At 36.1% G+C, this 24,152-nt stretch overlaps 3 protein-coding genes across 7 annotated transcripts in view; 2 read left to right on the forward strand and 1 right to left on the reverse strand.

Annotated features, from left to right (window-relative positions):
* Positions 1 to 24,152, reverse strand: part of LOC114248952 (uncharacterized) — a 120,324-nt gene that overhangs the window by 3,670 nt on the left and 92,502 nt on the right. For all 4 annotated transcript variants that reach the window (XM_089732935.1, XM_028182391.2, XM_028182392.2 and 1 more), the window contains exons 8-10: positions 15,944 to 16,118; positions 14,701 to 14,816; positions 14,154 to 14,268 (exon numbers count right to left, since the gene is read on the reverse strand). In XM_089732935.1, coding sequence (XP_089589061.1) covers positions 14,154 to 14,268; positions 14,701 to 14,816; positions 15,944 to 16,118 — 406 coding nt within the window. The remainder of the gene's footprint in view (positions 1 to 14,153; positions 14,269 to 14,700; positions 14,817 to 15,943; positions 16,119 to 24,152) is intronic.
* Positions 827 to 8,010, forward strand: sinu (claudin family member sinuous). 2 transcript variants are annotated; one of them, XM_028182402.2, is made up of 7 exons: positions 827 to 1,025; positions 3,760 to 3,898; positions 4,023 to 4,162; positions 4,442 to 4,597; positions 4,906 to 4,992; positions 5,109 to 5,287; positions 5,732 to 8,010. In XM_028182402.2, the coding sequence occupies exons 2-6, from the start codon at positions 3,765 to 3,767 to the stop codon at positions 5,258 to 5,260; spliced, it is 669 nt and encodes a 222-aa protein (XP_028038203.1). In that variant the 5' UTR covers positions 827 to 1,025; positions 3,760 to 3,764; the 3' UTR covers positions 5,261 to 5,287; positions 5,732 to 8,010. The 2 variants fall into 2 exon arrangements, with proteins under 2 accessions (XP_028038203.1, XP_028038205.1); XM_028182404.2 differs by having other exon boundaries at positions 834 to 1,025; positions 5,109 to 5,192.
* On the forward strand, positions 9,597 to 13,934 carry pck (Claudin superfamily protein pickel). Its single transcript, XM_028182399.2, has 5 exons — positions 9,597 to 9,806; positions 10,154 to 10,362; positions 10,555 to 10,750; positions 11,640 to 11,768; positions 13,135 to 13,934. Exons 1-5 carry the CDS (start codon positions 9,773 to 9,775, stop codon positions 13,293 to 13,295), a joined length of 729 nt encoding a protein of 242 aa, XP_028038200.2. The 5' UTR covers positions 9,597 to 9,772; the 3' UTR covers positions 13,296 to 13,934.

Genomic DNA, 24,152 nt, shown 5'->3' on the forward strand with positions numbered 1-24,152 from the left:
ATCAAAGCAATAAAAATATATAGATATATATCAAATATTATAAATCAATTCCCTAATCTTGCTGATGAAAAAATTAGAAATAGACAAAGCAGTACGTAAGTAATTTATTAGAATCTAGTGGTAGCAATAATTCAAATTGTGCTCTAAGTGTTGACAGCTTTTGGGATGCTATTTGGAAAATGCGGAATTCCAGTGGGCACTTAAAATACGTAAATATTGCAAATTTCGCAAAGGTACTGCTATGTTTACCAATGTCTAATGCTACGTGCGAAAGATTATTCTCTCAAATAAATTTAATTAAAACGAAAACGCGCAACAGATTTATAAACAAACATGTAGCGTCTATCTTGCATGTTAAACAAGGTATTGGTGAGCATGAAGATTGCATTGCATTTAAACCAACCAAAGATATGTTAAGTAGACTGATTAACATATATAAAGATGAAGAAAATGAAAACTATAACGCTAATTGCAATGTTTAATTTTAATTTAATAAAAATATAGCTTATATTATACATTTCTCACATAAACACATATTATTATGTAACTAATACTAAAAAACCATTAATATATTATACTTCAAATATTGTTCATTTTAGAGTAATTTTGCACATTGTTAGAAAATAAAGCTGCATAGCACAACATCCCCTTTAAGTTCCCGGCAACAACTCCTGTATTCTTACTATTCTTGGTTTTTTAAAACGGTTAATAAAGTTGACATTAATTAGGCATTATTTACTACAGATTTTGGCAGGATTTGGCAGGTTTTCAACTAAATTATGGCATGATCTATAGTTTTGAGATGGTCACACTGCCTACCTACCAGAATACTCTCAATTATTATGTGTACTATGCCTTACAGGCTTACACCGTAAAGTGATTGTAATCAAAGGATCGGATTTTGAGTTAATGTGATAAATTACTTCTATTTGCTGTCAAGTCTAATTCATATAATTTTAATCAAGTGTTTATGACATTCAAAAGTATCATTTCAGCACACAAAATACAAAAATAACGTCGAAACGGTAAGTGGGACTTAAAATAGGCGTTTCCTTGATTATCTATCGGTCGTCGTTTGTTACAAACTTTAAAAATACTGTCTTCATATTTGAACAGGTATATTTCTATAAATCAAGGGTTTTATTTTTTTGCATTTAATGAAAGTAAATTTTATGGAAAGCTTAGTGTATGTTTATGGAAAAAATTAATGTTTGATATTAATTCAGTGAAAAATGTGCAGCCTTAGCTTACTTCTTTACCAGTATTATAATATGTGTATGTATGTATTGAAATGCTAGTTTAAAGAAGTTAAATTTCAACTATACAAACAAATATCTCTAATTTATAATTGTTAACATTTACACGAGTGATAATTATCTTAAATTGATCACTCCAAAATCTAATATATTATTTTGATGTTCATTTTGATGGAATTATTGTTTAAAGTGAGTTGGATTTGGATAAAGGTACAGTGGCGGTACTTTTAAGTTTAAATAAATACAGCATTATTATTTTTTAGGGTTCCATAGCTGATTTAGTGAATGTTGTGCTACTGCTCTATAATTGGTTTGGAGTGGCAATATCCTCATCTCTTTTTACACCAATCACCACTATTCTTATTCAAATAAAGTTTGTTCCAAGGTGGTTGTTATTATATTGCTGTTTCACAACATTTATGTGCTCTATATCGAGGGGTTCAATTTAAACTCCAATCTTCTAATTTATTTTTTGTAAATGTTGAGCTTATCCACCAGTTCTTAAGAAATGTAAAAAAATAGAGGTATTTTGCTTTCTTAGTATGTCTATAAGTTATAGTCATTTATTACTCATTAATTTAGCAGGATATCTTAGGACTTTTACTGAAAACAAACATAGTTTTTTGAATAGGAAAATTTTTTTTTGTTCCTGTTTACTCTTCGGGAATAGTGTGTAGTCAAAGTTTTAATAGTGTCATTGTATTTGAAGTTGTAAGACTAACATTAGAACTACTAATGGTGACATTGTGTTTTATCACTTAAATATAATACAATGATGAAACAAGGTAACTTGTGTGGGGTTATAAAACATCGAATGTGAAGCAACAAAAGTGTTTTCAGTTTTCAGTCTGACTTCCTATAGTCCCAACACGTGAGTTACTTTTCTGTTGCTGGTCAGAATGTACCTTTTTTATTAATTTTTATTGTCATTGTAGGCAAGATAAGTATGCCACCACCTGATATTGAATGGTTAGCATTGCTCAGGTCATGCCAGAACAGCCAATCTGCTAGATATTACTGGGTACTCTGATAATTCAAGTATGCATATCTACTACAATATTGAAAGAAACTATGGTTTGGATGTAGAATGTACTAGTATCTTATTATTACAATATACTGAGTTGTAAGGCAAAGTAGCATTGTAGATAGTTCAAGCCAGAAGCATGGAGATTTTGTATCTAAACCAACTTTGATAAGTGTTGTAATCACCAAGAATCATAATATGTGTACTTAGATAAGTGGATGTGAATACAGAAGTCCGTTTCATTATTAATATACACTGCATCACAGCTGTACATCTTCAGATGTGTCCAGGATCACAAATTACACTAAGAATGGCAAAAACAAAAATCCTGACATTTTTCATTTTCTGGTATTTCTGTTTTTTTCGAAAATAAAAATCAGTGCCTATTCTAATTATTGCAGGGTGTGATTGGATAAAAAAATATAACTTGAAATATCTATGAATATCTATGATAGAATAATATGTGTAATCAAAATTATGTTATATGGAAAATATAGAAAAAGAGTTTGTATATTGTGCCTTTGTTACATGTGCTCGTGTGTCTTTTATCTGTTTGAAACATAGGCAATAGAGTAGTTGAAATTTCAGGGATGGCTTTTTTATATATTTTTTTATTGCTTAGATGGGTGGACGAGCTCACGGCTGACCTGATGTTAAGTGGTTTCCGGAGCCCATAAACGTCTGCAAGGTAAATGCCGCCACCCACCTTGAGACATGAGTTCTAAGGTCTCAGTATTACAAGTTACAAGTTAAGTATTTAGTTACGGCTATTCTCATATCATCAACGGACCTCTAATAGGTAGCGCGTGAGTATTCGCGTATTTCAGATTAAATATTAAAAAAAAGTAGAACTGCGTGAGAATTCAATACATTTCAAGGTTCATATTATTTGTTTCAAGTTAATTCGGGTTGGTAGAATTACGAGAGCAATCGCCACAAAGTTCATTTAAATTCGTTAATTTCAGCCAAAGTTATAAATGTATTATGAATTCGAAAAGAAAAAAAATAGTTATAGTAATTAATCTTCAATGTTTTCCCACAGTGAGTAATCCGTGTGAACTTATCGGCATTGTATTTCTTGGTGAATGTTCTGTTCTATGTAACTCACACGCGTGCACGTCGTATGTTGCGAAACATACGTATCCGTAGTCCGGTCATCTTAAAAGAGCCTTGCTTTATGTGAAATGCCGTTGCCATATAAAGTTCCTTAGCACTGTTTAATGGTAGCAGACGTTGAACTAATGCTAATCGTCAAGGATAAATAGGTACTCAGTTTTAGTTACAATGAAAACTAAGTCGTTGTTCACCCAGTGGAACATTGCAAAGCATATATTTTAAAACTAGATACCTATTTATTTCAATAACTATTCGTAACTCTATTCACTTAATATCAAATAATTGCAAAATAATAAACATTAAATAAAAAAAACCTTTAAATTTTCTACAGTTCTGTAGTATATGCATTGAAATTTGTCACAGGCATCATGAAGAATAGAAGTTTGGCCGGTAATTGTGGCATTGGCGTTTTTGTTATTGCCCTTGTCACAGTCGCCTTGGCTTTCGGCACACCAAGTTGGTTGGTTAGCGACTCTAGAATAAGGAGTGCAAGATTGGACAGGTAATTAAATTAGGCTGTATTGCAAAAAAAACTATAATGTTTCATAGATTTCGTAATTTTTTTTTAAATTAGTAGGTACCTATTGGAATTAATATTTGATGATGTCGCATCGAATGTTTTGCAGGCTTGGATTATGGAACTACTGCTTCAGATCACTGCCAGATCCATTAGATCAGCACCAGAGACGGTTTTTCGTGGGTTGTCGTTGGGTCTATGACCCGTTTACTACAGGGTATGATAAGATTCGAGGCTATTTGTTACCAGGTGATTATATTAGCGATAATAAAATGTTATATTTGGTAGGGCTGCGCAATCTGTCCGCTTCCATGTTAATTCCGTCAAATTTTTTTAATACTGGTTGGTTGGAAATACTTGTTTAGTCTTAGTTTTCCGTTCTGATTATGTCTGCAACACAATTTTTGGTTTGTCAAAAAAGATACTATATAAAATATAAAGTTATGCTACTATATTGCTTGTAACTTCGCCAACAGTTCTTTTTGTTGTCTTTATTTGAACTAAAAGTATTTCTTGATTTTATTTAAGGATTTATGATAGCAACTCAATTTTTCTTCACACTGTGCCTCCTCGGAGTGTTGATAAGTACCATATTGGTATTGATATTCTTTCTTTGCTGTGGACCCGACCAAAGCAGATTCATCTTATTGATAAAAAGCATTGGATTCATTATGTTGGGTGCTGGTAAGTAAATGTATAAAAATTACGAAGAGCTGTTTTTATAATGAGGTAATATATATATATTTTTTTTTAAGTTAATCGAAACACCAACTATCAGAAATTCTGGAAAACTTGGTATAAAAAATTTTCAAATCAACTTTCATCGGAAATTACTTTGAAAGAAGTAAATATGTGTAATACTTTGGGTAATACGCGAATTAATTAAACGAAAAAAAAACATAATTTATTTACGACTTATACCTTGAAAATCTAAATAACCTTCTTTCAAGGGATATTATTGTTTATGAACTGAAAATGTTTTATCTCTGCAGGAATAAGTGGTGCAATTGCTGTTATAGTATTTGCATGTTTGGGTAACACCGATGGGTGGATGCCAGATCATCCCAACAACTATTTAGGTAACTTTAACTAATAATCATAATTATTTCAATAATAATGTTGTTTAAAAAGTGAATATGTAGTATAATAATATAGTGTAGTAATTATAGTATATGAACAAATGTCGTTATTTCAGGATGGTCATTCGGATTGGGCGTGGTCGGCGCTATAGCGTGTATTGTTGCTTCCGCTTTGTTTTTGACCGAAGCTAATATCCAACGTAAGAAACGCAATAAACTAAAAGAGTCACAAGCGCGCTTCGAAATGGAATACGAATCAAAGGCCTAACGAACCAAACCGAACGAGCTGATTAAGGTTAATAAGGCTAACAGTCTGTTGAAGCTGTGTTCGCTTTGTTTGTGTCTTACTTTGAAAGCGAAACGAAGTCGCTCTTTTATAACAATTTTTTTCTAAATTATTTAACAAATAATTCAGTGGTGGTAGGACCTCTTGGGAGTCCGCCCGGGTAGGTACCACCACCCCGCCTATTTCCGCCGTGAAGCAGTAATGCGTTTCGGTTCGAAGGGTGGGGTAGCCGTTGTAACTACTGAGACCTTAGAACTTATATCTCGAGGTGGGTGGCGCACTTTCGTTGTAGATGTCTATGGGCTCCAGTAACCACTTAACACCAGGTGGGCTGTGAGCACGTCCACCCATTTAAGCAATAAAAAAAAAACAAACAAAATGATTTAAATATTGCGTAACATTGCGTGTTTTTACAGAAATCAGATTAAATGTAAAATATTTTCGATGTTCCAGAAAAACGCATCGGCTCACACGAAACTGCAGGCCCGCGCTCCAATATATATTAAGTAAGTGCAACATCAGATACCAGTGCATTGGAAAAAAGAAAAAAAATAATAGGTTACCGTGTAAGTTTGTTAAATATTGAAGCACAGATATTTTATATTTACAATAATTTACATATTAAAATGTGTTCATTTGTGCCAGTTCTATAGAATAGCGGCTACCTACTTACTGATCTATTTTTGACAGTTATTTCTTGAAACTCAATGCTTTTATTGATAAGTAGGTGATAATATTGTATTTTAAATTATCAATCACCATTTAAATTATCAATAATCAATTATGTATTTTGTAAATGTAATAATGGTATTTGAATTTCAACGGTAACTGCAGTAATATTTTTAATACATCAATGGGTAACTGTATCATTCCGTTTAATTTAAAATATTTCACAAGTATTAAATTTAAATAACTTAGGTCGTCAGCGTAAAATCGCTTTAAATCTGTAACATTAATAATCATACGTTTTTAGATGTTTTTGGATATTTTTAAATTTATACATAAAATAGAACTTACTTTTGTAATACTTTTGCACAGGTATTTGCGTTATTATATCATTTAAATACCTCCCGAAAAAATGAAATTGAGGAAATAATTTCGTATGCTGTCTAATCTCATACCTTTAAATGAGCAATTCTTGTATATTAATATATATATAATCTGAATCTCGGAAACGGCTCCAACGATTTTCATAAAATTTAGTATACAGGGGATTTCGGGGGCGATAAATCGATCTAGCTACTATTTATTTTCATAAAATGTTGTTTTATTCGTGTTTTCAATAATCAACTCTTCCCGACATCTATTGGCGAATAATAATACTATTTTTCTTAATTGAGGGCAACTAACCGACTTAAAGACACAACAAGATGGCGTTATCAAAAAAACATCATCTAGTGTCTATTAAATGGGAACCTCCGGGTTAAACCGTATTTTTTTAATATACTTTTATATTAGTGTTAATAAAATATGAGATAATGCTATTAAAAAAGAAAAAAAAATGCACTGTTCGCCACAAACATTTTAATATTATTAGTAAGTAAGTTTAAAGTGAATCTCTAGAGCTTTTGTATATTGTTATAAATAATTGCTCTTGCAATAAAGTAACGCGAGCTTTAAACATTTAAGCTTTTCACGATACGCAATCATTGTATTTAAGTACATGTAATAGTTTATACATAAAAAAAAGCTATGTTGTATCTCTAGATATCATGCACTAAAAAAATATTATTAACCAAAAATAAAAACAGCCAATGTACAAAACATATTGTAAAGCTGTGGTCAGAAGTTCACTATCACTTTACTATCACATGACAAATGACTTCAGAAATTCAAACAATAACTATAGATTTTTAGTTAATAAATTTTAATGGTGCAAACTCATTGACTGACTAAGACTATTTGAGCATCCGTCCTTTTTTCTCTTATTTGTAAACGCTGAAAGAATATAAACAATATACGTGTTTATATTCAAAATATATAGAAGAATAAGTTCGATATTAATTAGACTACTAGGGGAAACTACATGTTAATATATTTGGTGTTTTTTATCAAAGTTATAATCTGCTATTATATATGCTATGGTTTGCGTATAACAGGATTGACTTAATACAATCATAAGGCTTGTACAAATTTGAACCTGCTTTATCTAAAAATATTGTTATCGTTATTTAATTATTTAAATGACCATTAGCAAATTTGTGTAGATTCTTTCCCCTTTAAGTGTAATTTCATATTCCATGTATTAGATTTAAGCTTTAGATATCTTACTGGTTAAGGTTGAATCGTTCAAGGGCCAATGAATTATAACTATACACCGTCCATTAATTTTTAGTATAATTATTAGATATTATTATGATGTTTATATAAAAACAGAACGTTTTTTTTTCATACTGCTCCTAAAGTGGGTATTTAAAGTTTTAATGAAAAATATATGTTGTATAGTCTTAACATTTACTTTTTAAAAGAAGAAAACATTAGAACCTTGTTTTACATAATCACAACGTCAATAAATAATATAATGGATGAAAGACTGTTAAAAAATAACACAAAACTCAAGCAAAATACCTAATTTGAGAGACTAACAAATATATTATGTGAAAAGGTGACAAAGAGTGAAGATCTAACACTACCCATTCTATTTTTGTTGTAAACACAATTTCCTGTTATATTATTGTTATAAACACTGAACTTTGGTTTTGAAGAATAAATAATAAAATGTAGAAAAAAAATTGTTTTATTTATACTTTAAAAACATTGAATAATCCCTTCTTTTAAAATAAAAACATTAATGTACATTTATGGTCAGAAAGCGCGAAGAAATTTTTTGAGTATTTCATTTTAAAGTGGTTTTACTCGTTAATTGAATTTTATTATACCCTTTTCTATCTATGGCTATGTTTCGATATACACTGCGAGTACCTATTCTCTGGTACCTAGCCTAAGGACTAAGGGGTTATTCCTGCTACGCCCGGACGGGTAGGTGAGCTCACGGGCTCAGTCTTAGAGAATTTGCTAACTAGCACTAGCCCTAGCAAGAGCAGTGCTTCGCAAAATCTACCATCAGATGGGAACCGACCCACAGAAGATTCGGCGGGAAACTTCGTGGGCTGTGTGGGTTAGTTTACACGCCGAGACTATTAATTAATAACTGTTCCAGTTGTGGATAGTGTGATTACATACAATAGAGATGATATGATCATTTATAAATAAATAAAAATGGGTAATCGACGAGTGCATAGATTCTGCGGGAGAAGCCTTTTGTACAAAACCCAAAGAATCGAAGTTCCTCCATCCAGAGCTAGAAGATTCGAGTGATATGTGAGATCGTGATAATAGACAATCCAAACGGGTCTCTTCTATCTAAAGTCAAATTACATAGTTAATAAGGGAACACCACTCGAAATATCGACCCTAAAACTATTGCTTTAGAAGACTGTAGAAAAAGTTCTTCGGGGATTCCGCATGATGGTAATTTTGACGAAGTGTTTTATTCATTACCTTGTTGCGGTCGGTTTTAGCGATATAAGACCGACACTAGATAAGCTAGAACCTTGTCTTGGGATCAACCTCGTCTGGCTGGGTGAGTTAGGTAACCGAGATAGCGGTTGTTGGATCTTCCGGCACATTTCGAAAAGTTGGCTTAATCAGTGCGATCCGAGGGTACCGCACCGTGTGTTCTTCAATAAATAGATTTTTATTTATTGCATAGACGAGTGTACCAGCTCATGATCCATGGCCTAGATATGATCTATGGATCACAATGTGAATGCCAACATCCATCTTGAGACTTGATTCTATCTGATCTAGTTTAACGGCTATCTCATCCTTCAAATCGGAACGCATTACTACTTCGTGGCACAAAAAGGCAGGATGCTAATAATGCATGATGATTTAATAATTACACAAATTAAATATTTTGCGTGTTCAATTTCGATTTGTACACTATTATTTTTTAATAGTTATAGTAATATTTAAGGGTTAAGTTCATATTTGATTAAAATAAAATATAATAGTCTATAGGATCCAAATTCACTTGTACTGAAGCTGAACTAAAAAGCTTAATATAACTTGTAAAAAGTGTGGGGGTCATTCATGTACGCAGCCCAAACAAGAACTTTGCTCAAAAAACTAATGTTTTCGGATATATGAAATTGCTAACCCTGAAGATTTTTGGTTACGAGAATGGGAAAAATTATTGAATTATTGTATTGTCATCGGTCCTTGATATGTGTGCTAAAGTGAAGAACTTTTACAAATATAACATGAACTATATTCCCTTTGCCTGTCCAAGTGCAAAAAACAAAACAACAACAAAACTAAGTAGGTAGGTACAGGTACCTACATAATCAAACTCTTTAGAAGTTCAAATTCACTAATTAACATCCAACATGCAATAATATTAACAGTACACACATTTATGAAAGAGAGTTGTATTTGATAAACAATAATTCAAGTATTTTATTAAACTATACTCGATTGGTGGCTGTAAATATGACTGCTGATAATGAATATCCTAAAGCATCAAGTAAGTAGTATTAATTTCCGTTGTCACGCCCTTAGTTCTTTTATTTACAGACGTTAATTTACTGTATTTTAAGTTTAAATCACTTACTGTCGTTTCTTTTTGTTATTCCTGCTATTAGGAGCTATGTATAAGACGTTAAGTACATAGTTTGTCAAGTACAAAGATATTTAATTATTCCCGGATCGATATTTGCGAAGGCTAAATGAAATATAGTACAAGTACATAATTCTATAGAGGTCTAATAAATCTATTAAATTTTAAAATATTTAAGTTCATTAAATCGTATGTCTAGGACTTGTGAAAACCCATTAAAATGTTTCATAATTGAAGTATAAAAATTGTTACAGATGCTACGCTCATTGGAGCCAGTATCACCTATGTGGGGGCTTTATTTCTCCTTCTTTCATTTGCTGGTCCTTACTGGATTGAATCATATCCAGAAATGTTCTCTCCATTCAAACATATGGGACTGTGGGAGTATTGCTTTGATAATTTCAGGTTCCCTGGTTACCGGTTTGACAAAAAGTTTGATGGGTGTCACTATATATACAGCCAAGTATGTAGTTAGCAAGTATACAAATTAACTGCTAAAATACCTTTCTACTTAATTATAAAGTTTTGGTTTTTTATTCAATTAACTATAAGTATAAGATATTTAGTTAAGAAATTGAGCTACTTTTCGGAGTAATGAGTAATGAGTACCCACTTACAACTACTTCTTTTCACAATTAATATTCATGGCTTTTAGGAATATTATGCAATCAAGCATTGGCTGTTGCCCGGATGGTTAATGGCTGTGCAGTTTTTCGTGACAGTTGCGCTGATGTTGTCATTTGCAGCCCAGGTTTTATTGGCATGTGTCATTGTTCGTTGGCCATTGAAGACTGTGCTTCGTTATGAATGGATCTTTGTGTTCTATTCATTCATTATGGTAGCAGTTTCTAGTAAGTTTTATTGTTTGTTGAATACTTTGAAATATACATTATAACATACTAGTGACCTGCCCGCGCTTTGCTTTGGAAACTGTAATTTATTATTGATTTCTCCACTATTTAATAGATGTTATTATACATATAAGCCTTCCTCTTTAAAAAAAACGCATTAAGCATACATATCCTTGCTTATCATAGCATTGCATACATATCCTGATCAATGCCTTAGTTTCATAGGAAAAAAGTTTCTTATGTAATAAATAGTCACAGTATGTGTGGTTTTGAAATAGTCATTTAATTATTCTGAAATTAAGATAAAGAGAAGAGAAGGAATTCACTGAACTTCTTACTCTTCAAAGATATTAATGTCTAGTTTAAGTTAAACAAAAACATTTTCTACCAGAATTTTCTAGAATAAAGATTGGAAATATTATTACCTAAATAGGCAGGTAAAAGGCTAGTGTATTTGTAGATTTGTGATTATGCACTAGTACAAACCTGTGGCAATGATTAGATTAGGACATTACTGTTTACAATGTTACTTCTATGTTGCAAGAACCATGACTAAAAAAATGAATACCTACAAAATTATAAAATTGACTGATACTATGAATTAGTGTGATTACATGTGAAGTGAAAGAGGAAGTCAACTGTTATTTTACAATCTGAGAGTCCAATCATCCTGACCTATTTATGACATCCTTAGATATAAAAAAAATTGGGTTGTTGCATGTAAGGAATTGTGTCCACACTTGACCATGTCTGCATTTCTAAATATGCCATAACTTATTATAAATATACTATAATGAAAATGTGTCAGAATTATTTGCAACTTTAGCAAAAATGCTGTGTATGTCTTTCCTCATATGTGTATAAAATTGATTATAAACTTATGTTACAGGTGCTTTCCTCTTTCTTGCTGTGGCAATATTCGGTGGGAACTGCTACAGACGTGACTGGCTCTTGTATCCTTCATTCAATGTTTTGTCTTGGTCCTATGCATTTGCGGTTATTTCCTTTATATTATTTGGTATGTACTTATTTCATATATTGAAAGCAAAATACTGTATTATACTTGGTGTATGATTGTGCAAGAATTTGGGACATACATGATCAATGATTATTGTATCATTATTAAAAGCAAACTCCCTGCAGTGTATAACTTTTTGAAGCCCATCTTCGATAGGAGTAAATTATATTTCATTGTATCCATTGAAATTTGATAATCCAGAGGTAATCAGGAGTTCAGATCTGAATTGATTGACAAGTAGCTTCTGTTGTAATTATTCGAACATAGTAACAGGTCATGGGCAGATCTTTGCCTTTTTTGCCATATGTTCTGTGATAAGTAATCTGATTCCTGTATACAATACAAGACAATACAAACGGCCGTCTGGTGTAGTGGTAAGTGACATGGTCACTACACAAGGGGGTCGCGGGTTCGAATCCCGCCAAGGGGAGATATTTGTATGATAAATATAAATGTCTTTTCCAGGGTTATGGATGTATATTAAATATATGTATGTGTATAATAAAAATCTTACATTTATTTCCGTTATCTGGTACCTGTAACACAAGCTCTTTACGAACTTATCATGGGACCAGTTAACGTGGCGTGATTGTTAGTAAATATTTATTTATTTATTAATACCCTATATACCCTAATAATATGTATTTTTTTCTTAGGGCAGCAGCTGGGTTTGTTTTATAATTATCATAACCAGAAACATACAATCAAATCTATGAAATCATTTTGATAAAAAATAATTATATCATAGATGGGTGGACGCGCTCACAGCCAAGCTGGTGTTAAAGTGTCACCGAAGCCCATAGGCATGTACAACGTAAATGCCGCCACCCACCTTGAGATATGAGTTCTAAGGGCTTGGTATAGTTAGAACAGCTGCCCCACCCTTCAAATCGAAACGCATTACTGCTTCACGGCTGAAATAGGCAGGCTGGTGGTAACTACCCGTGCGGACTCACAAGAGGTTCTACCACCAGTAATTACGCAAATTAAAATTGTGCGGGTTTGATTTTTATGACACGATGTTATTTCTTCATCATGGAAGTCAATCCTGAACATTTGTTAATTACCTACGTTTTTAATTAGAAAATTTGGTACCCGCCCGCGGGATTCGAACACCGTTGCATCGCTAGATGCACCGGACATCTTATCCTTTAGGCAACGACAACTCATTTTTTTATGCTTTCGACTTTTAGTAGCTATAGAATCAGTTTTTAAAGAAATCTAAAGCTAAAGCTAGTCGCATAGATATCTATAAACCAATTAGATTTTGGAGAGTTTCATATTACCTATGACATGTATAAACTTTAATATTTTTACAAATGGAGTGGGCGGGAATACCATGTTCATATATTTTTTTTGGTTATAGGTTTGGCATCGATTTTCCTGTATTTGGAGTTTCGAAAATTATATAAACTTCGCTTGGAGGCGAAAAATCTTGTCGCTCAAATGCAACATAGTCAACCTGAACACACCCTTAACCAACTCCGGGACCAATTGCAGCAACAGCAACAGCGTCAGTGGAAATGATGTTGTTTTGATTGCTAACCAAAAATAAAATCGACACACACTTATTCATTACAATTTGCACTGAATATTGAATTGTCACAAAAATTTCCACAGACCTTGTTTGTTTCATGAAATTTATGTGTCTACAATTGATCATACATATTTACCATAATAGTGGTCATGTTAATATTATTTACAATTCATCACACTATATACATATAATATTTTTTTACTTAATTTTTATTGTGATTATATCCAGATCATTAATGGTACAATACTTAAAAATGTTCTTACAAGTCTGACGAGAATCTCCGAATAAAAATCCGTCCAAATGAATTAATTGGCATTTAGTATGTAATTTAATTATAGTTTTAAGCAGTTTGTAGTTTTACCAAACTATTACTAAAATAAAGACAAAAATAAAAAAATGTACTTAGAAATATTGAGGCCTTAGTACTTTGTACGATAATTGAAACTCATTGAACATTTGTTTCAATTTTTAGATTTTACTAAGGACAGTTTAATTCTATAATCTATTTTCTTTTTTAATATTTTAAACGTATTTAAAAAGTTTTTCTTCAAATTTAGGGTAATCATGACACTTAATGCTATTTAATGTGGCAGAAATTTGTAGCATATTAAATACTTATTTTAGATAAATATGTTTTCCTTTTTTTAACCAAAGAACGTGGTTGAAAACATCTTTTACTCACCGTCGCACCAACATTGTTGGACTTTTATATTGGAAAAGCAGAAATAACCTGCACACTACGAGCACAGTCAAGTTGCTAGAAGCTGAAATTGCGATTTGAGGCTAGGAAAGTTCGCTCATGAATGCTATTTCATTTCTATATTCTCAAAAGCGTTCTACAAACTTACCAGGTTTTCGAAGCCGTTGACATTGCTCTAAGACATGGTCCATAGTAATTTGTGGGACGTTGCCATCGAGAACTACAAGTGGAGCCCTTTCTAATACCGTCATATTATTGTTTACCTGCCGAAATTTAATGATTGAAATTATTTTGTTATGGCTAACCTATATTGACACATACGTCTCAATTGGATTGTATAACTGTAGTCATACCCTTCAAATCGGAATGTCTTACTGCTTTACTGCCAAAATAAGAGATTTTTGTGAAACCTATCCGTGCGGGCTTACAATATTCTCACCAGTATTGCCTACCGCACTTTATACAATTTTTAGTAGTTTGATTTCTCAATATTTATCGTGGAAATAGTTCGTCTCATCTGGAATTGAGTCCCAGCATTGTCACATTGCTTGATATTGAATTTTAAGTGTGTCTATAAGTCATTTCTATGCCTAAGCTTGTTCAGAATGAAGAAAATAAGCGTTTACAATTCTGTAATTAAAAAAATATCCAACGATGTTGGTCCGTGTATTTTAACGTAACAAATTAGGTCTCACCCTGTCGACGGTGATGTCATTGTGTAATGCCATGTCGCCGAGACCTAGAAGGCATTCTCCCCGGGAATCCATCACTGCCGCATATGTTGGCGTCCGACCGTTCTTTACGGCGCATCCTGTTTATAAATTAGATTAACTGAGTGTGTAGTAAATAGTAAAACTCCACGGACATTTTTATTGGCTGTTCAAATAGAGATTCTAAGTTTCAATAATTTAAGTAAGATTTTCTATTTAAAACTCAGCTAGAAATTTACTTGGGGCCTTTTTTTTATTGCTTAGGACGACCTCACAGCCCACCTGTTGTTAAGTGGTTACTGGAGCCCATGGACATCTATAAAGTAAATGCGCCACTCACCTTGAGATATAAGTTATAAGATCTCAGTATAGTTACAACGGCTGCCCCACCCTCAAACCGAAACGCATTACTGCTTCACGGCAGAAATAGGCAGGGTGGTGGTACCCACCCGCGCGGACTCACAAGAGGTCCTACCACCAGTAAGCCTTGGGCCTTGTCCGCGCATTTTGGCACTTGAAAGCTCCTGAAAGTAAGTACTTGAAGAAAAATTAAACTTGATTGATGCGACTTCGAGGCTATTTAAGGGAGAATCACATTCTTACTTTATGGATACGATGGCCCAGCAAGGTCGATAATGGACATAATAATGGCAATGAACATCCGGATTAAGGTTTTTATAGACGTTTAATTTAAAATCATGCAGGTGTTGTTTAAATATCACGAGTAGCGGATATAAGGGAATATTAGTACAAAATAGATACACCTCAAGGATCGCAGTGTCGAATAAATATTTATTCTTTGTGTTCCTAAGCGATTGTTGTGTGATGTTTGTTGATGTGATGTTTTCGTGAACATGGGTTAGCCTTATATTTTATTAGAGAAATTGCTAGCTGCAAGATTAGAACACGGGCACAATCGCATTGCTCGATACGACTACCTAACACTAATCACACCAACACTTACTGGTACCTTTTCTATCATAGCGGGTAGATAACGTTATACGACAAATATTACTCAAAATAAACAAAACATAACAAAAAAATAGTAGGTATAATAACTGTAGATTAATTGGTAAGAAAAAGTCATGAAGTCATTACAAAAGCAATAAGATCATACGTGCATTTTCAATGCAAAAGTTCAAAATGGGTCATTTGACCGGTTATGGTATGTTTAGTGCTAAGCTAAGGATACCATAGCATAGAATAGCAATATAGCATATAAACAAACCGTTCAGTATCAGGCCTGGTGCAATCTCTTCTAAGTATTTTCCATCGGCATCGTCGCCTATGGCGGTCAGAAGTTTTGTACGTCCGCCCCGCAGTCTCCATAGTGCTTCTGCCATGTTACGTCCGACTCCACCGCCGCATTGATCCATGACGCAAGCATGTGTACTGCCGTCCAACTAAACAACATAAACAGGATGCATTCTTAAGTGCTCCGGAACATAATCTTAACGGTGCGTGCGTTATCAATTCTAATATTATAAAGAGGAAAGATTTGTTTGTTTGTTTGTATTGAATAGGCTCCGAAACCACTGAACCGATTTGAAAAAATCTTTCACTGTTTGGAAGCTACACTATTTCCGAGTGACATAGGCTATAATCTTTTTCAAAAAAATTTGGGATCTTTACTAAAACTCCAATAATGTAACCCAAGGTGTAAAAAAATTACGTAAAATATTCTTTACTTCGCGTGCCCTGCGAAAATTATTGATGATAGAATAAAATAATGTACTACGACTTATAGAACACATTATTATTTACAAAAAGTGTCGCGACAGCATATGTATTATAGTTATGCCGCAATAAGTGTTATTTTATTTAAAAAAATAAAACAACGTCAAATATCGTTGAAATTTTTGGTAAAGACCCGAGCGGAGCCGGAGCGGGCCGCTTGTACCATTATACGAACGTGTTCAATGTTGTAAGGTGGCTTGCACGTTCAATGGTAATACGGGTTTCGATATTTTTTCTAGTAAACGTTTTCATATTGCATTTCATCCCTCAAACTTCCTTATAACGAAAGGGGCATCAGCGATTTATAGTCGGGCTAAAAATACAAATGTTAGAGTCGAAATCGATATCCTCATTTTCCTGTTTCGTCCCCGGAAATAAAACAGATGCGAAAGATTTTTTTAAATAAATTTGATTTTTCTTTGCTTGCTAATATCACCCGAGTGTCTAAAAACAGTGAAAAACTATTTCCTAATCCAGCTTAATAATTCTGAAAATAATAATTGGTTAACATTTATTACTTTTACAGTGTGTTGGTTTAATACATAAATATAAAACAATTTAAAGTATAAAAAGCTTATTCGAAGTGGTTTCCATTGGCTGCAGTACAGTCCTTTAAACGTTGAGGCCAGTTATCAATAGAATTATTAAGAGTTGAACAATTAAGAGTAGTAGATCCAAGTCTGCAGTTCGCTGTAGCACGTAGGTGGGCAGGATCGACCGGTGAAACACTACCCTCTCACAGAAAATCAGCGTGAAGTGGGGGCCTCCTAGAGGCCACCGCGTTTCGACTGGTGAGTGAGAGTCCCGGTGCCCTTATCCCTCTACCTCGGGGCCCAAATAGCAACTGGCACTTTCATTATACTACACGTATCGCAACAGATTTTCTAGGGACTGTTGCGTTGCGTGTGGGAATGAGTATCAGTTGGCCCCTTCCTGTCTTTTTATTCCCTGTCCCACAATTCCTCACCCTCTGTGACCTTTCTCCTTCCCTTTCCTTCCCCACCCCTTATGCTATTTTTGATTTTTGTGATGGCGACGAGTGATACAAATAAAATACCCCAGGAGGGTACCAGTCTCTTAGAGACTGGAGAATCCCTCTCTGAGCGAGAGCGAGAGATGCTATCCTCTCGCTCTGGCTCAGGCTGCCCATCGTATTCTGGGGGGGCACATCAAGCGTCGTTTATCACAGCTGCTGGGTGCAAACTGAGCCCAATAACGAGGAAGTCCCCCTCCACTTTAGCAGTGGATTTTTCTAACATCAGGGGACTTCACTCGAACTTAAATGCCGTCCACCACCATCTCGAGACGGAAAGGCCAGATGTGCTTTTCCTGACGGAGACGCAGATTTCCTCCCCAACTGACACTTCATATCTAAAGTACCCGGCCTATAGCCTGGAGCACATTTTTGTGCCACGCGCCGGCGTGTGTGTGTACATCAGGGAGGGAATTTGTTACCGTAGGCTCAGCAGTCTTGAAGGCAGAGACCTGTCGACCCTTTGGGTGCGCGTCGATTGTGAGGATCACATTCGCGTCTACGCGTGCCTTTACAGGTCTCATAGCGGAAATTCGGAAATTGACCGGCTCTTCGAGCACCTGCAGGTGTCCACTGACAGAATACTTGAGCAGATTCCTACCGCAGAAATAGTGGTTTTGGGCGACTTTAATGCCCACCACTCTGACTGGCTTGGGTCAACACGTACTGACCATGCGGGAAGGTCTGCTCACGATTTTGCCATTGCCAATGGTCTGACGCAGATGGTACCTTCTCCCACACGTGTGCCGGATGTGGAAGACCATTCGCCTTCCTTATTGGACCTTCTGCTGACCTCTCGCCCCGAACCCATTCGGGTATGGGTCGATGCTCCTCTCGGGTCATCGGACCATTGCCTAGTTCGGAGCGTGGTGCCTCTCACCGTCTCGTCACAACCACTTCCATCTGGTAGACGACGTGTTTGGCACTACAGGTCAGCAGACTGGAACGGGATGCGCTCTTTCTTTGCATCCTACCCATGGGGGCAGATTTGCTTCAAGTCAGAGGATCCTAGCACCTGCGCTGACTCGGTTGCCGGCGTCGTGCTGCAGGGCATGGAATTGTTTGTTCCTAGCTCAGCGGTGCCTGTCGGTGGTAGGTCTCGGCCCTGGTTTGGTGGGTCCTGCCGTGACGCACATCGTCGCAAGCGGGAATGCTACCAGGCTTGGGCTATGGCAAAGGCCGCTAAGGATGTAAACTCTGACTCACTCAAGAAGAAGTACAACTCTGCTTCCAGGTTCTTTAAGAAGCAAATTGCATTGGCAAAGTCAAATTACGTTGGGAGAATTGGCGAGAGACTGGCGCGCCTGCCATCTGGCTCTCGTGCGTTCTGGTCTCTCGCCAAGGCTGTCCAGGGTAATTTCTGTCGGTCGACGCTTCCACCTTTGCGTGGGGAGGATGGTTCATTGGCCTATTCCGCAAGGGAGAAAGCCGATCTTCTTGGCTCTATCTTTGCGGAAAACTCGACTCTTGACGACAGGGGGAACACTCCTCCTACCATCCCGAGGTGTGAAACCACAATGGCGGACGTCCGCTTCACACAGTGTGCTGTGCGGAAAGCATTATTCTCCCTGGATGTCAACAAGTCGAGTGGGCCCGATGGAATATCTCCTATTGTGCTGAAGGTGTGTGCTCCAGAGCTGGCACCGGTTTTAACGCGCTTATTCAGACACTCTTATGTCCTCGGCGTTGTCCCACATTCATGGAAGACGGCTCTAGTACACCCGATCCCTAAAAAAGGCGACCGCTCAGATCCGTCCAACTACAGGCCTATCGCTATCACCTCCTTGCTCTCCAAAATTATGGAATCCATAATCAACCGCCAGCTCATGGGCTACCTGGAAGAGCACCAGCTGATCAGCGACCGCCAATATGGCTTCCGCAAAGGCCGATCAGCTGGTGATCTTTTGGCTTTACTAACTCACCGTTGGGCGCAGGCGGTTGAGAGTAGGGGTGAGGCACTAGGCGTTAGTTTGGACATTGCGAAAGCCTTCGATCGGGTTTGGCATAAAGCCTTACTATCGAAGCTTCCTTCCTATGGGCTTCCTGAGAGACTTTGTAGGTGGATCGGCAGTTTCCTTGCGGAACGGAGAGTTAAAGTCGTCGTAGACGGCTCATGCTCGGACCCCCGGACCGTAAATGCTGGTGTTCCCCAAGGCTGCGTGTTATCCCCGACATTGTTCATTCTGCATATCAATGATTTGTTGCATACCAGTGGCATTCATTGCTATGCGGATGACAGTACCGTGGATGCACTGTATTTCGGCCGCAGCAATATCTCTCGGGATCACGTCGATGAGTGTCGGAACAAACTTGTGTCTGAAATCGAATCATCCCTTGTGAAGATTTCCGATTGGGGGGGACTAAATCTAGTCCAGTTTAACCCTTCTAAGACTCAAGTTTGCGCGTTTACCGCTAAAAAAAAAAAAGCCCCCTTTGTCGCATCGCCACTCTTCGGAAACACTCACCTTTGTGCCAAGCCGAACATGGGCATTCTGGGCGTAGACATTTCGAGTGTTGTCCAGTTTGGCGGTCATTTGGAGAGCAAGGCTAAAATGGCCTCCAAAAAACTCGGAGTACTCAACAGGGCCAAACAGTACTTCAAGCCGGCTCACCGCCTTAAGCTGTATAAGGCGCAGGTGCGGCCTCACATGGAGTATTGTTGCCACCTTTGGGCCGGGGCTCCGGGTTATCAGCTATCTCCCTTTGACCGAATTCAACGTAGGGCATCTCGGATTGTCGACGATCCTGTACTTACCGATCGGCTAGATCCTTTGGCACTGCGTAGGGATTTATCTTCCCTATGCATACTTTACAGAATTTACAATGGGGAGTGTTCCGAGGAGTTGTTCAATTTAATAGAAGCCACTGATTTTCGCAACCGATCGTCTCGCCGGAACTATCATCCGCACCATCTGGATGGTTGGCGTTCCACTACAATGCGTTTTAAAAACAGTTTTCTGCCACGCACAGTAAATCTCTGGAATTCGTTGCCATCAGCGGTCTTCCCCAACAACTGCGACATTGGGTTATTCAAGAAAAGAGCATATTCTTATCTGAAGGGTAGGCAACGCACTGGCGTAAACGCTGGTGACCGTGGGCGGCGGTGAATCACTTACCATCAGGTGACCCGTCTTGCTCGTTTGTCTCTTACTTGTTATAAAAAAAAAAAAAAAAAAGAAGCACGCACTCTTTCCATGGGAAATTTTTTCCCTGCCAATCGTACGGATTGTTTTAGGGACTCCAAATTATCATGGCGTTTAGAGCAAGCCGTACTCTCTAAAACTGACCATAAATCATAATCCAGCGGATTAAGATCGGGACTAGGCGACGGCCAGTCTTCAGCTCTGATGAAGTCCGAAACGTTCGTTTCCAACCAAGACTGCGTAGACCGAGCTTTATGACCTGGCGCCGAGTCTTGCTGGAAGGACCATTCTTGTTTATTGAACATGGTGTTGTTAAGGGGCTTCACTACCTTCTCAAGAATGGTATGTTGCTCAATTGTAAAAATTGTCTCATCCGTAAACAAAATTTTTCTATGCCTCCCTTTGCGTACCGCTTCAGTAGTTGTTTCGATTTTACCACCCTATTCTCTTTTAACTTATCAGTTAACAAATGACCAATATACGTCTTTTATAGGCTGCAAGTCCTAAGTCATCTTTTAAAATACGCAACATGGTTCTAGGTGCTATCTTCATCTCCCGAGATAAAATCTTTTGCTTTCGGACAGGATTTCGTCGAATTATTTCCCTTACTGCTTTGACCACCTTTTTCGTACGAACACTACGTGGACAGCCTGATCTTTTTCTGTCACAAACAGAGGAGGTCTCATTGCACCTATCACAGCGATTCGGTTCTCTTTATCACCCCACTCCATTTTAATATCGCAAAATATTGTACAATGTATTGGCGCCAAAATGAGAAAACTCAATGAGCAATCATATAAAAATGACAGATTCCAAATTCAAATGTAATATTTTGTTTATTTTTAATGGTAACAGTATTTATGGCCAGACTAAGTATATAGTAGAGTAGATTTACAGTGGAAGTCAATCGTGAACATTTAATATGGAAGTATATTATCATTATTCGGTAGGCAGCGGCTTGGCTCTGCCTCTGGCATTGCTGAAGTCCATGGGCGACGGTAACCACTCATCATCAGGTGGGCCGTATGCTCGTCTGCATACAAGGGCAATAAAAAAAAAAAAAAAATACAAATTAGTATTTGCCCGCTCGATTTGAACACTAGCATAGTTGCATCGCTTGATGCATAAATGCACCTGGCGTCTTATCATTTAGTTTCAGGTTTAGCTCTAGTGCTAAATATCTACGGAGGCAGTAGATTTTAAGCCCCGTATAAAATTAAATATTACCTCTTAGTACCTATTATATGCTTTAAATCCTACATAAAATATTAAAGTGCAGTGGTTAGTTAATGTGTTTTTTTTGCTGTAACCAGGAAATGCATGTGTATGGTAATTTAATACGGTGTGTTATATATTAAGACGCTATTCACTGCCATACTTACCTGTTTGTTAGGAAATCTACAAACGTTAAGTAGCTAACTTAATACTCATACAATTCTAACTTTTATTTAATTTAATGTTAATATTAATAATCTATTTAAGTTAATTTTCAATCAAAATTCAATAGATTAGTTAAACAGAATAACAAAACCTGTTTCTACTATTGCAAGTCGTACTTAGTATGTGTACTGATTTAAAATATTTGGTTTCTGTATTGCTATGTAGAATATGGTATTATAGATTAAGTAGATTTATCTGGGAAAGAGCAGTCCCTGAATTTCCTGCTGATTGTTCTCATTCGTAATAGAATGAAAAACGTATTTTTTTTATTGCTTAGATTGGTCGACGAGCTCACAGCCCTCCTGGTATTAAGTGGTTACTGGAGCACATAGATATCTACGACGTAAATGCGCCACCCACCTTGAGATATAAGTTCTAAGGTCTCAAGTATAGTCCACCCTTCAAACCGAAACGCATTACTGCTTCATAGCAGAAATAGGCGGGATGGTGATAACTACCCATGCGGACTCACAAGACGTCCTACCATCATTAGACATCCTACCACCAATCTGGGTGGGTGATGGCATTTACGTTATGATGTCTATAGGTGGGTCGGGACCTCGTTCATTAATTTAAGCAACAATAACAATGATAAACTAATGGTATTAAGCAATATAATGTACAAATGTATAATATAATAGGTACATAATAGTTGAAGAGTATAGAAAAAGAAAAGAATACTAATAATAATAGTAATTATTGAAATTATATGAAACGCAAACAGCAATAATAAACACTTGTTTAACGATAGATAGGTTTGTCTTCTTTATTCTGGAAATCTGGGATGATCTCTTTCAAGTCAACATTACCTAAAATTGTATACATTGTACTCAATTTTGTGAGGGCTTAACGAGCAGCACAAGTGAGTATCTAAATTAAACATACATCGGATACAGAGAACGCCAGTTTATCTGTAAAGGTTTCGAACAACTCGTGAGTCGAATCATCGATAATCTGACCGATGTAGTTGTACCGAAGTTTGCCAGAAGCCTAAGGACATAGTGACAAATGGAGCGTTACGTGTGTGAAACGAGGACGGCATAAACTTGGCTGCAGTTATGTATAGTTCAACGTCGGTCGGTCAGTAGGCTGTTCCCTGTACCGTTGGCAGCGATGCTATCGGCATCCAGCACGCCACATCAGGGTTTAGTCTTTTAGAATTTAAATTTAATATGAAACATTTTCAAAAAATTATTGAATTTAACGTAAACTTTATTTATAGCTAATAAACAATGAAATAGAATCTGTGTCTGAATTTTTTATTTATTACAAAATAAAATTTTACTATTTGTTCATTTCTTTTTCATACATTAAGTGCATGCTATTCCTCTGTCCGCAGTATCGCTGCAGTATGCGACCAATTGTTTTTACAACTATAAATGCAGGACTTATACCGTTGCATGTCGCCTCTTTAGTTTGGTTTTACTGCACTACGTGATGTTAACGAGTTACCGCATGAGCTGATTTACATTTGAGGTTAAATAATAAATTTAAAAACTAGAATAGTGCAGAGCCATGTTTGGTATAGCCGAGATTAGAGGTAAGCGGTTATTTAGAAATTTTTGTTTTTGATTTTTGATATTTTGTTTATCATAGGAGCTTACTATATTTTGGATGCTAATCGATTCTTTTATTAATACACATTTTTTTGCAGAAAGAACATATTATTATTATTATTATATTTTTCCTTGAATGACAGAGTGACAGATTTTACAGGAAACGGAAATGAGCAAACAATACAGATACTAATAGACATTGGTTAGTACAGATATTTAACATATCGTGATACAAAAAAATTAAGCAATACATACTAGTGGCTCTTAATATTATATTACACTCATGTGGTAGTTTACAAAAAAATACACCATAAGTAAGGGTTCCAATCAAAAGTTTGAGTTATTTAACCTTTTATTATTTTCGACAATTTGTTGACAATACGGCCTTTTTACACAACGATAAGGATATCATAACGATTATAGTCTGTTTGGCTTTTGATCAGAAGATAACGGGTCTGCGACCGTGCGAGACGTGGACACTCACGGCTATGTTGGTCCACAAGCTTAAAGCCGCTCAGCGAGCTATGG

The sequence above is a fragment of the Bombyx mandarina genome, chromosome 15, assembly GCF_030267445.1.
Source record: "Bombyx mandarina strain Sakado chromosome 15, ASM3026744v2".
NCBI lineage: Eukaryota > Metazoa > Arthropoda > Insecta > Lepidoptera > Bombycidae > Bombyx > Bombyx mandarina.